Consider the following 16,000-nt stretch of genomic DNA (forward strand, 5'->3'; position numbering starts at 1 on the left):
GATGCTGTTTTGAGGTGTTTTCAGCTGTTTTTGGGACATGTCATATTTTGACATTTTTGCCATACTATAGCCTTGCCTTTCGGGTCATTTTTTCAACATGTTTTTTTATGGTGTTTTTGGACGTTGTTGCACAATTCTGTGCCATGGCGTGTCTTTGCACGCTATTTGATGCTGTTTTGAGGTGTTTTCAGCTGTTTTTGGGACATGTCATATTTTGACATTTTTGCCATACTATAGCCTTGCCTCTTGGGTCATTTTTTTCAACATGCGTTATTATGGTGTTTTTGGCCGTTTTTGCACAATTCTGTGCCATGGCGTGTCTTTGCACGCTATTTGATGCTGTTTTGAGGTGTTTTCAGCTGTTTTTGGGACATGTCATATTTTGACATTTTTGCCATACTATAGCCTTGCCTTTCGGGTCATTTTTTCAACATGCGTTATTATGGTGTGTTTTTGGCCGTTTTTGCACAATTCTGTGCCATGGCGTGTCTTTGCACGCTATTTGATGCTGTTTTGAGGTGTTTTTCAGCTGTTTTTGGGACATGTCATATTTTGACATTTTTGCCATACTATAGCCTTGCCTTTCGGGTCATTTTTTCAACATGCGTTTTATGGTGTGTTTTTGGCCGTTTTTGCACAATTCTGTGCCATGGCGTGTCTTTGCACGCTATTTGATGCTGTTTTGAGGTGTTTTCAGCTGTTTTTGGGACATGTCATATTTTGACATTTTTGCCATACTATAGCCTTGCCTCTCGGGTCATTTTTTCAACATGCGTTATTATGGTGTTTTTGGCCAAAATTTTTGCACAATTCTGTGCCATGGCGTGTCTTTGCACGCTATTTGATGCTGTTTTTGAGGTGTTTTCAGCTGTTTTTGGGACATGTCATATTTTGACATTTTTGCCATACTATAGCCTTGCCTTTCGGGTCATTTTTCAACATGCGTTTATTATGGTGTTTTTGGCCGTTTTTGCACAATTCTGTGCCATGGCGTGTCTTTGCACGCTATTTGATGCTGTTTTGAGGTGTTTTCAGCTGTTTTTGGGACATGTCATATTTTGACATTTTTGCCATACTATAGCCTTGCCTCTCGGGTCATTTTTTCAACATGCGTTATTATGGTGTTTTTGGCCGTTTTTTGCAAAATTCTGTGCCATGGCGTGTCTTTGCACGCTATTTGATGCTGTTTTGAGGTGTTTTCAGCTGTTTTTGGGACATGTCATATTTTGACATTTTTGCCATACTATAGCCTTGCCTCTTCGGGTCATGCATCAAATTTTCAACATGCGTTATTATGGTGTTTTTGGCCATTTTTGCACAATTCTGTGCCATGGCGTGTCTTTGCACGCTATTTGATGCTGTTTTGAGGTGTTTTCAGCTGTTTTTGGGACATGTCATATTTTGACATTTTTTGCCATACTATAGCCTTGCCTTTCGGGTCATTTTTTCAACATGCAAAAACACCATTATTATGGTGTTTTTGGACCCGTTTTTGCAAATTCTGTGCCATGGCGTGTCTTTGCACGCTATTTGATGCTGTTTTGAGGTGTTTTCAGCTGTTTTTGGGACATGTCATATTTTGACATTTTTGCCATACTATAGCCTTGCCTTCGGGTCATTTTTTCAACATGCGTTATTATGTGTTTTTGGCCGTTTTTGCACAATTCTGTGCCATGGCGTGTCTTTTGCACGCTATTTGATGCTGTTTTGAGGTGTTTTCAGCTGTTTTTGGGACATGTCATATTTTGACATTTTTGCCATACTATAGCCTTGCCTTCGGGTCATTTTTTCAACATGCGTTATTATGGTGTTTTTGGCCGTTTTTTTGCACAATTCTGTGCCATGGCGTGTCTTTGCACGCTATTTGATGCTGTTTTGAGGTGTTTTCAGCTGTTTTTGGGACATGTCAAATTTGACATTTTTGTCCCAAACTATAGCCTTGCCTTTGAAAACACCTCCAACAGCATCATTTTTGCACAATTCTGTGCCATGGCGTGTCTTTGCACGCTATTTGATGCTGTTTTGAGGTGTTTTCAGCTGTTTTTGGGACATGTCATATTTTGACATTTTTGCCAAGGCTATAGCCTTGCCTTTCGGGTCAACATGCGTTATTATGTGTTTTTGGCCAAAAATTTTTGCAAAATTCTGTGCCATGGCGTGTCTTTGCACGCTATTTGATGCTGTTTTGAGGTGTTTTCAGCTGTTTTTGGGACATCATATTTTGACATTTTTGCCCATACTATAGCCTTGCCTTTGGGTCAAAAAACATGCGTTATTATGGTGCATTTTTGCAAAGACACGCCATGGTTTTTGCAACAATTCTGTGCCAGAGGCGGCTATTTGCATGTCTAAATTGATGTCCCTGTTTTGAGGTGTTTTCTCAAAACAGCATTTTTTGGACATGACATATTTTGGCACATTTGTGCAAAAACTATAGCCAAAAACACCATAATAACGCATGTTGAAAAAATGACCCAAGAGGCAAGGCTATAGTATGGCAAAAATGTCAAAATATGACATGTCCCAAAAACAGCTGAAAACACATTTTCAAAACAGCATCAAATAGCGTGCAAAGACACGCCATGGCACAGAATTTTTTGCAAAAACGGCCAAAAACACCATAAAATTCTGTGCATGTTGAAAAAATGACCCCAAAGAGGCAAGGCTATAGTATGGCAAAAATGTCAAAATATGACATGTCCCAAAAACAGCTGAAAACCCTCAAAACAGCATCAAATAGCGTGCAAAGACACGCCATGGCACATTTTTGCAAAAACGGCCAAAAACACCATTTGCGCATGTTGAAAAAATGACCCAAGAGGCAAGGCTATAGTATGGCAAAAATGTCAAAATATGACATGTCCCAAAAACAGCTGAAAACACCTCAAAACAGCATCAAAATAGCGTGCAAAGACACGCCATGGCACAGAATTGTGCAAAAACGTGCCAAAAACACCATAATAACGCATGTTGAAAAAATGTTTTGAGAGGCAAGGCTATAGTATGGCAAAAATGTCAAAATATGACATGTCCCAAAAACAGCTGAAAACACCTCAAAACAGCATCAAATAGCGTGCAAAGACACGCCATGGCACAGAATTTGTGCAACAACGTCCAAAAAAACACATAAAAATTGCATGTTGAAAAAATGACCCAAAGGCAAGGCTATAGTATGGCAAAAATGTCAAAATATGACATGTCCCAAAAACAGCTTGAAAACACCTCAAAACAGCATCAAATAGCGTGCAAAGACACGCCATGGCACAGAATTGTGCAAAAACGGCCAAAAACACCATAATAACGCATGTTGAAAAAATGACCCGAGAGGCAAGGCTATAGTATGGCAAAAATGTCAAAATATGACATGTCCCAAAAACAGCTGAAAACACCTCAAAACAGCATCAAATAGCGTGCAAAGACACGCCATGGCACAGAATTGTGCAAAAACGCCAAAAACACCATAAAAAATGCATGTTGAAAAAATGACCAAAAGAGGCAAGGCTATAGTATGGCAAAAATGTCAAAATATGACATGTCCCAAAAACAGCTGAAAACACCTCAAAACAGCATCAAATAGCGTGCAAAGACACGCCATGGCACAGAATTGTTGCAAAAAAAAACGGCCAAAAACACCATAATAACGCATGTTGAAAAAATGACCCGAGAGGCAAGCAAGGCTATAGTTATGGCAAAAATGTCAAAATATGACATGTCCCAAAAACAGCTGAAAACACCTCAAAACAGCATCAAATAGCGTGCAAAGACACGCCATGGCACAGAATTGTGCAAAAACGGCCAAAAACACCATAAAAACGCATGTTGAAAAAATGACCCAAAAGGCAAGGCTATAGTATGGCAAAAATGTCAAAATATGACATGTCCCAAAAAACAGCTGAAAACACCTCAAAACAGCATCAAATAGCGTGCAAAGACACGCCATGGCACAGAATTGTGCAAAAACGGCCAAAAACACCATAAATAACACATGTTGAAAAAATGACCCAAGAGGCAAGGCTATAGTATGGCAAAAATGTCAAAATATGACATGTCCCAAAAACAGCTGAAAACACCTCAAAACAGCATCAAATAGCGTGCAAAGACACGCCATGGCACAGAATTGTGCAAAAAACGGCCAAAAACACCATAATAACGCATGTTGAAAAAATACCCGAAGAGGCAAGGCTATAGTATGGCAAAAATGTCAAAATATGACATGTCCCAAAAACAGCTGAAAACACCTCAAAACAGCATCAAATAGCGTGCAAAGACACGCCATGGCACAGAATTTTTGTGCAAAAACGGCCAAAAAACACCATAAAAACGCATGTTGAAAAAATGACCCAAAAGGCAAGGCTATAGTATGGCAAAAATGTCAAAATATGACATGTCCCAAAAACAGCTGAAAACACCTCAAAACAGCATCAAATAGCGTGCAAAGACACCATGGCACAGAATTGTGCAAAAACGCCAAAAAACACCATAATAACGCATGTTGAAAAAAATGACCCAAAGGCAAGGCTATAGTATGGCAAAAATGTCAAAATATGACATGTCCCAAAAACAGCTGAAAACACCTCAAAACAGCATCAAATAGCGTGCAAAGACACGCCATGGCACAGAATTGTGCAAAAACGGCCAAAAACACCATAATAATGCATGTTGAAAAAATGACCAAAGAGGCAAGGCTATAGTATGGCAAAAATGTCAAAATATGACATGTCCCAAAAACAGCTGAAAAACACCTCAAAACAGCATCAAATAGCGTGCAAAGACACGCCATGGCACAGAATTGTGCAAAAACGGCCAAAAACACCATAAAAACACGCATGTTGAAAAAAAAATGACCAAGAGGAGGCAAGGCTATAGTATGGCAAAAATGTCAAAATATGACATGTCCCAAAAACAGCTGAAAAACACCTCAAAACAGCATCAAATAGCGTGCAAAGACACGCCATGGCACAGAATTGTGCAAAAACGCCAAAAACACCATAATAACGCATGTTGAAAAAATGACCCAAAAGGCAAGGCTATAGTATGGCAAAAATGTCAAAATATGACATGTCCCAAAAACAGCTGAAAACACACCTCAAAACAGCATCAAATAGCGTGCAAAGACACGCCATGGCACAGAATTGTGCAAAAACGGCCAAAAACACCATAATAACGCATGTTGAAAAAATGACCCGAGAGGCAAGGCTATAGTATGGCAAAAAATGTCAAAATATGACATGTCCCAAAAACAGCTGAAAACACCTCAAAACAGCATCAAATAGCGTGCAAAGACACGCCATGGCACAGAATTGTGCAAAAACTGTTTTTGGCCAAAAACACCATAAAAACGCATGTTGAAAAAATGACCCCAAAAGGCAAGGCTATAGTATGGCAAAAATGTCAAAATATGACATGTCCCAAAAACAGCTGAAAACACCTCAAAACAGCATCAAATAGCGTGCAAAGACACGCCATGGCACAGAATTGTGCAAAAACGGCCAAAAACACCATAAAAAACGCATGTTGAAAAAATGACCCAAAGAGGCAAGGCTATAGTATGGCAAAAATGTCAAAATATGACATGTCCCAAAAACAGCTGAAAACACCTCAAAACAGCATCAAATAGCGTGCAAAGACACGCCATGGCACAGAATTGTGCAAAAACGGCCAAAAACACCATAATAACGCATGTTGAAAAAATGACCCGAAAGGCAAGGCTATAGTATGGCAAAAATGTCAAAATATGACATGTCCCAAAAACAGCTGAAAACACCTCAAAACAGCATCAAATAGCGTGCAAAGACACGCCATGGCACAGAATTGTGCAAAAACGGCCAAAAACACCATAAAACGCATGTTGAAAAAATGACCCAAAAGGCAAGGCTATAGTATGGCAAAAATGTCAAAATATGACATGTCCCAAAAACAGCTGAAAACACCTCAAAACAGCATCAAATAGCGTGCAAAGACACGCCATGGCACAGAATTGTGCAAAAACGTCCCAAAAACACCATAATACGCATGTTGAAAAAATGACCCAAAAGGCAAGGCTATAGTATGGCAAAAATGTCAAAATATGACATGTCCCAAAAACAGCTGAAAACACCTCAAAACAGCATCAAATAGCGTGCAAAGACACGCATGGCATGGCACAGAATTGTGCAAAAAAACGGCCAAAAACACCATAATAACGCATGTTGAAAAAATGACCCAAGAGGCAAGGCTATAGTATGGCAAAAATGTCAAAATATGACATGTCCCAAAAACAGCTGAAAACACCTCAAAAACAGCATCAAATAGCGTGCAAAGACACGCCATGGCACAGAATTGTGCAAAAAACGGCCAAAAACACCATAATAACGCATGTTGAAAAAATGACCCAAAAGGCAAGGCTATAGTATGGCAAAAATGTCAAAATATGACATGTCCCAAAAACAGCTGAAAACACCTCAAAACAGCATCAAATAGCGTGCAAAGACACGCCATGGCACAGAATTGTGCAAAAACGTCCAAAAACACCATAATAACGCATGTTGAAAAAATGACCCAAGAGGCAAGGCTATAGTATGGCAAAAATGTCAAAATATGACATGTCCCAAAAACAGCTGAAAACACCTCAAAACAGCATCAAAATAGCGTGCAAAGACACGCCATGGCACAGAATTGTGCAAAAACGGCCAAAAACACCATAAAAAAAACGCATGTTGAAAAAATGACCCGAAAAAGGCAAGGCTATAGTATGGCAAAAATGTCAAAATATGACATGTCCCAAAAACAGCTGAAAACACCTCAAAACAGCATCAAATAGCGTGCAAAGACACGCCATGGCACAGAATTGTGCAAAAACGGCCAAAAAAACACCATAATAACGCATGTTGAAAAAATGACCCAAGAGGCAAGGCTATAGTATGGCAAAAATGTCAAAATATGACATGTCCCAAAAACAGCTGAAAACACCTCAAAACAGCATCAAATAGCGTGCAAAGACACGCCATGGCACAGAATTGTGCAAAAACGGCCAAAAAACACCATAATAACGCATGTTGAAAAAATGACCCAAAAGGCAAGGCTATAGTATGGCAAAAATGTCAAAATATGACATGTCCCAAAAACAGCTGAAAAACACCTCAAAACAGCATCAAATAGCGTGCAAAGACACGCCATGGCACAGAATTGTGCAAAAACGCCAAAAAACACCATAATAACGCATGTTGAAAAAAAATGACCCAAAGAGGCAAGGCTATAGTATGGCAAAAATGTCAAAATATGACATGTCCCAAAAAAAACAGCTGAAAAACACCTCAAAACAGCATCAAATAGCGTGCAAAGACACGCCATGGCACAGAATTGTGCAAAAACGGCCAAAAAACACCATAAAAACGCATGTTGAAAAAAATGACCCAAAGGCAAGGCTATAGTATGGCAAAAATGTCAAAATATGACATGTCCCAAAAACAGCTGAAAACACCTCAAAACAGCATCAAATAGCGTGCAAAGACACGCCATGGCACAGAATTGTGCAAAAACGGCCAAAAACACCATAATAACGCATGTTGAAAAAAATGACCCAAAGAAGGCAAGGCTATAGTATGGCAAAAAAATGTCAAAATATGACATGTCCCAAAAACAGCTGAAAACACCTCAAAACAGCATCAAATAGCGTGCAAAGACACGCCATGGCACAGAATTGTGCAAAAACGGCCAAAAAAAACACCATAATAATTAGCATGTTGAAAAAATGACCAAAAGGCAAGGCTATAGTATGGCAAAAATGTCAAAATATGACATGTCCCAAAAACAGCTGAAAAACACCTCAAAACAGCATCAAATAGCGTGCAAAGACACGCCATGGCACAGAATTGTGCAAAAACGGCCAAAAAAACACCATAATAACGCATGTTGAAAAAAAATGACCCAAGAGGCAAGGCTATAGTATGGCAAAAATGTCAAAATATGACATGTCCCAAAAACAGCTGAAAACACCTCAAAACAGCATCAAATAGCGTGCAAAGACACGCCATGGCACAGAATTGTGCAAAAACGGCCAAAAACACCATAATAACGCATGTTGAAAAAAAATGACCAAGAGGCAAGGCTATAGTATGGCAAAAATGTCAAAATATGACATGTCCCAAAAAAACAGCTGAAAACACCTCAAAACAGCATCAAATAGCGTGCAAAAAGACACGCCATGGCACAGAATTGTGCAAAAACGGCCAAAAAACACCATAATAACGCATGTTGAAAAAATGACCCAAGAGGCAAGGCTATAGTATGGCAAAAATGTCAAAATATGACATGTCCCAAAAACAGCTGAAAACACCAAAAAAAACAGCATAAAAATAGCGTGCAAAGACACGCCATGGCACAGAATTGTGCAAAAACGGCCAAAATTTGCAAAAAACAACACACCATAATAACGCATGTTGAAAAAATGACCCGAAAGGCAAGGCTATAGTATATGGCAAAAATGTCAAAATATGACATGTCCCAAAAACAGCTGAAAACACCTCAAAACAGCATCAAATAGCGTGCAAAGACACGCCATGGCACAGAATTGTGCAAAAACGGCCAAAAAACACCATAATAACGCATGTTGAAAAAATGACCCGAAAGGCAAGGCTATAGTATGGCAAAAATGTCAAAATATGACATGTCCCAAAAACAGCTGAAAACACCTCAAAACAGCATCAAATAGCGTGCAAAGACACGCCATGGCACAGAATTGTGCAAAAACGGCCAAAAACACCATAATAACGCATGTTGAAAAAATGACCCAAAAGGCAAGGCTATAGTATGGCAAAAATGTCAAAATATGACATGTCCCAAAAACAGCTGAAAACACCTCAAAACAGCATCAAATAGCGTGCAAAGACACGCCATGGCACAGAATTGTGCAAAAACGGCCAAAAAAACCATAATAACGCATGTTGAAAAAATGACCCGAGAGGCAAGGCTATAGTATGGCAAAAATGTCAAAATATGACATGTCCCAAAAACAGCTGAAAACACCTCAAAACAGCATCAAATAGCGTGCAAAGACACGCCATGGCACAGAATTGTGCAAAAACGGCCAAAAACACCATAATAATACATGTTGAAAAAATGACCCGAAAGGCAAGGCTATAGTATGGCAAAAATGTCAAAATATGACATGTCCCAAAAACAGCTGAAAACACCTCAAAACAGCATCAAAATAGCGTGCAAAGACACGCCATGGCACAGAATTGTGCAAAAACGGCCAAAAACACCATAATAACGCATGTTGAAAAAATGACCCAAAAGGCAAGGCTATAGTATGGCAAAAATGTCAAAATATGACATGTCCCAAAAACAGCTGAAAACACCTCAAAACAGCATCAAATAGCGTGCAAAGACACGCCATGGCACAGAATTGTGCAAAAACGGCAAAAAACACCATAATAACGCATGTTGAAAAAATGACCCAAGAGGCAAGGCTATAGTATGGCAAAAATGTCAAAATATGACATGTCCCAAAAACAGCTGAAAACACCTCAAAACAGCATCAAATAGCGTGCAAAGACACGCCATGGCACAGAATTGTGCAAAAAACGGCCAAAAACACCATAAAAACGCATGTGAAAAAATGACCCGAGAGGCAAGGCTATAGTATGGCAAAAATGTCAAAATATGACATGTCCCAAAAAACAGCTGAAAACACCTCAAAACAGCATCAAATAGCGTGCAAAGACACGCCATGGCACAGAATTGTGCAAAAACGGCCAAAAACACCATAATAAACGCATGTTGAAAAAATGACCCAAAGGCAAGGCTATAGTATGGCAAAAATGTCAAAATATGACATGTCCCAAAAACAGCTGAAAACACCTCAAAACAGCATCAAATAGCGTGCAAAGACACGCCATGGCACAGAATTGTGCAAAAACGGCAAAAAACACCATAATAACGCATGTTGAAAAAATGACCCCAAAAGGCAAGGCTATAGTATGGCAAAAATGTCAAAATATGACATGTCCCAAAAACAGCTGAAAACACCTCAAAACAGCATCAAATAGCGTGCAAAGACACGCCATGGCACAGAATTGTGCAAAAACGGCCAAAAACACCATAATAAACGCATGTTGAAAAAATGACCCGAGAGGCAAGGCTATAGTATGGCAAAAATGTCAAAATATGACATGTCCCCAAAAACAGCTGAAAACACCTCAAAACAGCATCAAATAGCGTGCAAAGACACGCCATGGCACAGAATTGTGCAAAAACGGCCAAAAACACCAAAAATAACGCATGTTGAAAAAATGACCAAAAAGGCAAGGCTATAGTATGGCAAAAATGTCAAAATATGACATGTCCCAAAAACAGCTGAAAACACCTCAAAACAGCATCAAATAGCGTGCAAAGACACGCCATGGCACAGAATTGTGCAAAAACGGCCAAAAAACACCATAATAACGCATGTTGAAAAACATGACCCGAAAGGCAAGGCTATAGTATGGCAAAAATGTCAAAATATGACATGTCCCAAAAACAGCTGAAAACACCTCAAAAACAGCATCAAATAGCGTGCAAAGACACGCCATGGCACAGAATTGTGCAAAAACGGCCAAACACCATAATAAACATGTTGAAAAAATGACCCGAAAGGCAAGGCTATAGTATGGCAAAAATGTCAAAATATGACATGTCCCAAAAACAGCTGAAAACACCTCAAAACAGCATCAAATAGCGTGCAAAGACACGCCATGGCACAGAATTGTGCAAAAACGGCCAAAAACACCATAATAACGCATGTTGAAAAAAATGACCCGAAAGGCAAGGCTATAGTATGGCAAAAATGTCAAAATATGACATGTCCCAAAAACAGCTGAAAACACCTCAAAACAGCATCAAATAGCGTGCAAAGACACGCCATGGCACAGAATTGTGCAAAAACGGCCAAAAACACCATAAATAATGCATGTTGAAAAAATGACCCGAAAGGCAAGGCTATAGTATGGCAAAAATGTCAAAATATGACATGTCCCAAAAACAGCTGAAAACACCTCAAAACAGCATCAAATAGCGTGCAAAGACACGCCATGGCACAGAATTGTGCAAACGGCCAAAAACACCATAAAAAAACGCATGTTGAAAAAATGACCCGAAAAGGCAAGGCTATAGTATGGCAAAAATGTCAAAATATGACATGTCCCAAAAACAGCTGAAAACACCTCAAAACAGCATCAAATAGCGTGCAAAGACACGCCATGGCACAGAATTGTGCAAAAACGGCCAAAAACACCATAATAACGCATGTTGAAAAAAATGACCCAAGAGGCAAGGCTATAGTATGGCAAAAATGTCAAAATATGACATGTCCCAAAAAAAACAGCTGAAAAACCTCAAAACAGCATCAAATAGCGTGCAAAGACACGCCATGGCACAGAATTGTGCAAAAACGGCCAAAAACACCATAATAATGCATGTTGAAAAAATGACCCAAAAGGCAAGGCTATAGTATGGCAAAAATGTCAAAATATGACATGTCCCAAAAACAGCTGAAAAAAAAACACCTCAAAACAGCATCAAAATAGCGTGCAAAGACACGCCATGGCACAGAATTGTGCAAAACGGCCCAAAAACACCATAAAAAACGCATGTTGAAAAAATGACCCGAAAGGCAAGGCTATAGTATGGCAAAAATGTCAAAATATGACATGTCCCAAAAACAGCTGAAAACACCTCAAAACAGCATCAAATAGCGTGCAAAGACACGCCATGGCACAGAATTGTGCAAAAACGGCCAAAAAAACACCATAAAAACGCATGTTGAAAAAAATGACCCGAAAGGCAAGGCTATAGTATGGCAAAAATGTCAAAATATGACATGTCCCAAAAACAGCTGAAAACACCTCAAAACAGCATCAAATAGCGTGCAAAGACACGCCATGGCACAGAATTGTGCAAAAACGGCCAAAAACACCATAATAACGCATGTTGAAAAAATGACCCGAGAGGCAAGGCTATAGTATGGCAAAAATGTCAAAATATGACATGTCCCAAAAACAGCTGAAAACACCTCAAAACAGCATCAAATAGCGTGCAAAGACACGCCATGGCACAGAATTGTGCAAAAACGGCCAAAAAAACACCATAAAAAACATGTTGAAAAAATGACCCGAAAGGCAAGGCTATAGTATGGCAAAAATGTCAAAATATGACATGTCCCAAAAACAGCTGAAAACACCTCAAAACAGCATCAAATAGCGTGCAAAGACACGCCATGGCACAGAATTGTGCAAAAACGGCCAAAAACACCATAAAAAACGCATGTTGAAAAAATGACCCAAAAGGCAAGGCTATAGTATGGCAAAAATGTCAAAATATGACATGTCCCAAAAACAGCTGAAAACACCTCAAAACAGCATCAAATAGCGTGCAAAGACACGCCATGGCACAGAATTGTGCAAAAACGGCCAAAAACACCATAATAACGCATGTTGAAAAAAAAATGACCCGAGAGGCAAGGCTATAGTATGGCAAAAATGTCAAAATATGACATGTCCCAAAAACAGCTGAAAACACCTCAAAACAGCATCAAATAGCGTGCAAAGACACGCCATGGCACAGAATTGTGCAAAAACGGCCAAAAACACCATAATAAACATGTTGAAAAAATGACCCGAAAGGCAAGGCTATAGTATGGCAAAAATGTCAAAATATGACATGTCCCAAAAAACAGCTGAAAACACCTCAAAACAGCATCAAATAGCGTGCAAAGACACGCCATGGCACAGAATTGTGCAAAAACGGCCAAAAACACCATAATAACGCATGTTGAAAAAATGACCCGAAAGGCAAGGCTATAGTATGGCAAAAATGTCAAAATATGACATGTCCCAAAAACAGCTGAAAACACTCAAAACAGCATCAAATAGCGTGCAAAGACACGCCATGGCACAGAATTGTGCAAAAACGGGGCCAAAAACACCATAATAACGCATGTTGAAAAAATGACCCGAGAGGCAAGGCTATAGTATGGCAAAAATGTCAAAATATGACATGTCCCAAAAACAGCTGAAAACACCTCAAAACAGCATCAAATAGCGTGCTGGGGCTGAGGTTACCGAGGTGGTCAAAAAGCTCCTCGGTGGCAGGGCCCCCGGGGGTGGACGAGGTCCGCCCGGAATGACACGCCATGGCACAGAATTGTGCAAAAACGGCCAAAAAAAAACACCATAATAATACATGTTGAAAAAATGACCCGAAAGGCAAGGCTATAGTATGGCAAAAATGTCAAAATATCACATGTCCAAAAAAAATCTGAAAACCCCTCAAAACAGCATCAAATAGCGTGCAAAGACACGCCATGGCACAGAATTGTCAAAAACGGCCAAAAACACCAAAATAACGCATGTTGAAAACATGACCCGAAAGGCAAGGCTATAGTTTGGCAAAAATGTCAAAATATGACATGTCCCAAAAACAGCTGAAAAACACCTCGAAACAGCATTAAATCACATTCCCAGAAGACACCATGGCACAGAATTTTGCAAAACAGCCAAAAACACCATAATGGGCATGTTAAAAAAAATGACACAAAAGGTAAGGCTACAGTACGGAAAAAATGGCAATACATGACATGTCCCAAAAACAGCTGAAACCACCTCAAAAAAAAAAATAGCAATAACATGCCGAGACATGCCATAATATAGAATGTTGCAAAAATGGCCAAATACAGCATAATAATTTTTGACATGTCATATTTTCACTTTTTTTCCACACTATATCCGTGCCTTTTCGGTCACTTTTTCAACATGCATTATTGTTCTTGCACCATTATGCAATATTATATGTTATGAGGTGTCTTGACACCTCATAACATATAATATTGCATAATGGTGCAAGAACAATAATGCATGTTGAAAAAGTGACCGAAAAGGCACGGATATAGTGTGGAAAAAAAGTGAAAATATGACATGTCAAAAATAGCTGAAAAAACAGCACAAAATGGCATGCAAACATGCCATGGCATAGAATGTAGCTAAAACGACCAAAAACACAATAATAATGCATGTTGAAAAAATTACAGAAAATGCAAGGTATGGCTAAAAATGTCAAATATGATATGTACCAAAAACAGCTGAAAACACCTCAAAACAGCATAAAATAGCATGCAAAGACACACCATAGCATAAAATGTTTCAAAAACAGCCAAAAACACCAGAATAATGAATGTTTAAAAAATGACCCAAAAGGTAAGGTATGGTTAAAAAACTTCAAAATATGACATGTTCCAAAAACAGCTGAAAACACCTGAAAACAGCATAAAATAGCATTCCAAGACACGTCATTGCATAGAATGTTGCAAAAATGGCCAAAAACACCATAATATTGTATTGTGAAAAAATTACCAAAATGCCATACTATAGTATGGCAAAAAACGTAAAAATATGGCATGGCCATAAACCTGATGAAAACAGCTGAAAACAGCATAAAATAGCTTGCCAAGACATGCCACAGCACAGAATATTGTAATAAAAGGCTGATAACATTATTAAATAAAATTCCATTCTACAGTATGGCGAAATGTGTTTAAATATGACTTGCCCAAACAAATACTGAAAGAAGCTGAAAACAGCATAAAATAGTCTCAGACAAACCATAGCCTAGAATGTTGGTCAAAGTGGCCCAAAACACCATTATATAGTATGTTGAAAAAATTACGGTAAATGCCATTCTATAGTACATGGCCAAAAAACTGTTGAAAACGACATAAAATAGCATGCTGAGCATGAAAAAACACCACAAATGGCATGACATGCTATAGTATGACTTTTTTATTGTATTTTGGACAACATAGGCTACTACACCACAAGTTTTTTAGGCCATTTTGGATGACATATTAAACTATGAATTGTTTTTGCTGTTTTTGATGACATACTATGCTATGTCTTTTTTCTTCTCATAATAATTCCTCTTTTTACTGTTTTTTTTCTGATCCAGTATTTTCACTGTACAGTGTGAACTGACTCTGACATGGTCTCCACAGAGCATTTCTCAGGCCTATCCTCAAATGCCTATGCAACTGAAACTTATTTTTAGGCTTCCTCTATAGTACAATGGTCTTACAGTACAGCTACAGAACTGTGAACTCTATTGTTGTAGGATGCTGGAACTTGGAAGAAACATGATGTCATTGCAAAGATGTCAGTGGCTTAGGAATCTCTGCTCCAGGGTGGACCTTGTTGCACAACCCTTGGTGTTTCTTCAGGCTTTGCTCATAACATCACATCTCCAGGGACATGGCGAATGTAGCAGGGCAGTGCGAAAGAGATGGGAGAAAAGAGAGTGGACACAAAGGCTCCACTTTAACATTCATCTCTGTAGCTGTTGTGCAAGAGAAGTCAGGGTAAAGAAGAGGGAAAACATGATTCATGCTGTATTCACAAGATGCAGAACATGGACATTTTATCAGTCAGCACAGCTGTACTATATTTTTGCTGACAGCATTTGTTAAGAAATCAGGTTGTTTTACATGTTGTTTTTTTTCAGTCCAGAATTCATCATTAGCCCGGCTGTTTTCATTAGTCTTCATGAGTTCATATTTCTTAATTATTAGAAAAAAATCTTTATATAATTGAACAAATATCAGTAACAAATAGAAGTGAGATACAGTAACTAGGGCATTTGTATTCAGTTGAATATGTATTGCTTACAAATAATACTGTGAAAATGTATGTCATTAATGTCTGACCTAATACTTTATGTTCCAGGGAGCTCCAGTGTGGGATGATAAAACCTCTGGACTTTATCCATTGGGATGATATGGACTCAACTCCTCCTGCTTCGTCAATCTTTTCCAGAGCTACCTCCAGAGCTGAATAAGAACTTTGAAAAACAGTGAAAAGTGAATCCAGTCCTAAAGGATCTGTTGTGAGTGCAGGGTGCAGTGCGTGTATGTTGATGTGACCAACATACGGCATCAGCTTTGCATCAGCTTCACCTCTGTGCCTCACCATTACAGTGACATTATATGCATGTAACA

General features: G+C 38.9%; 1 protein-coding gene across 2 annotated transcripts in view; it reads left to right on the plus strand.

Annotated features, from left to right (window-relative positions):
* Positions 1–16,000, plus strand: part of ropn1l (rhophilin associated tail protein 1-like) — a 28,675-nt gene extending 12,675 nt beyond the window's left edge. For both annotated transcript variants that reach the window (XM_042510823.1, XM_042510821.1), the window contains one exon: positions 15,729–16,000. In XM_042510823.1, coding sequence (XP_042366757.1) covers positions 15,729–15,840 — 112 coding nt within the window. In that variant the 3' untranslated portion in view covers positions 15,841–16,000. The remainder of the gene's footprint in view (positions 1–15,728) is intronic.

The sequence above is a fragment of the Plectropomus leopardus genome, chromosome 21, assembly GCF_008729295.1.
Source record: "Plectropomus leopardus isolate mb chromosome 21, YSFRI_Pleo_2.0, whole genome shotgun sequence".
Lineage (NCBI taxonomy): Eukaryota > Metazoa > Chordata > Actinopteri > Perciformes > Serranidae > Plectropomus > Plectropomus leopardus.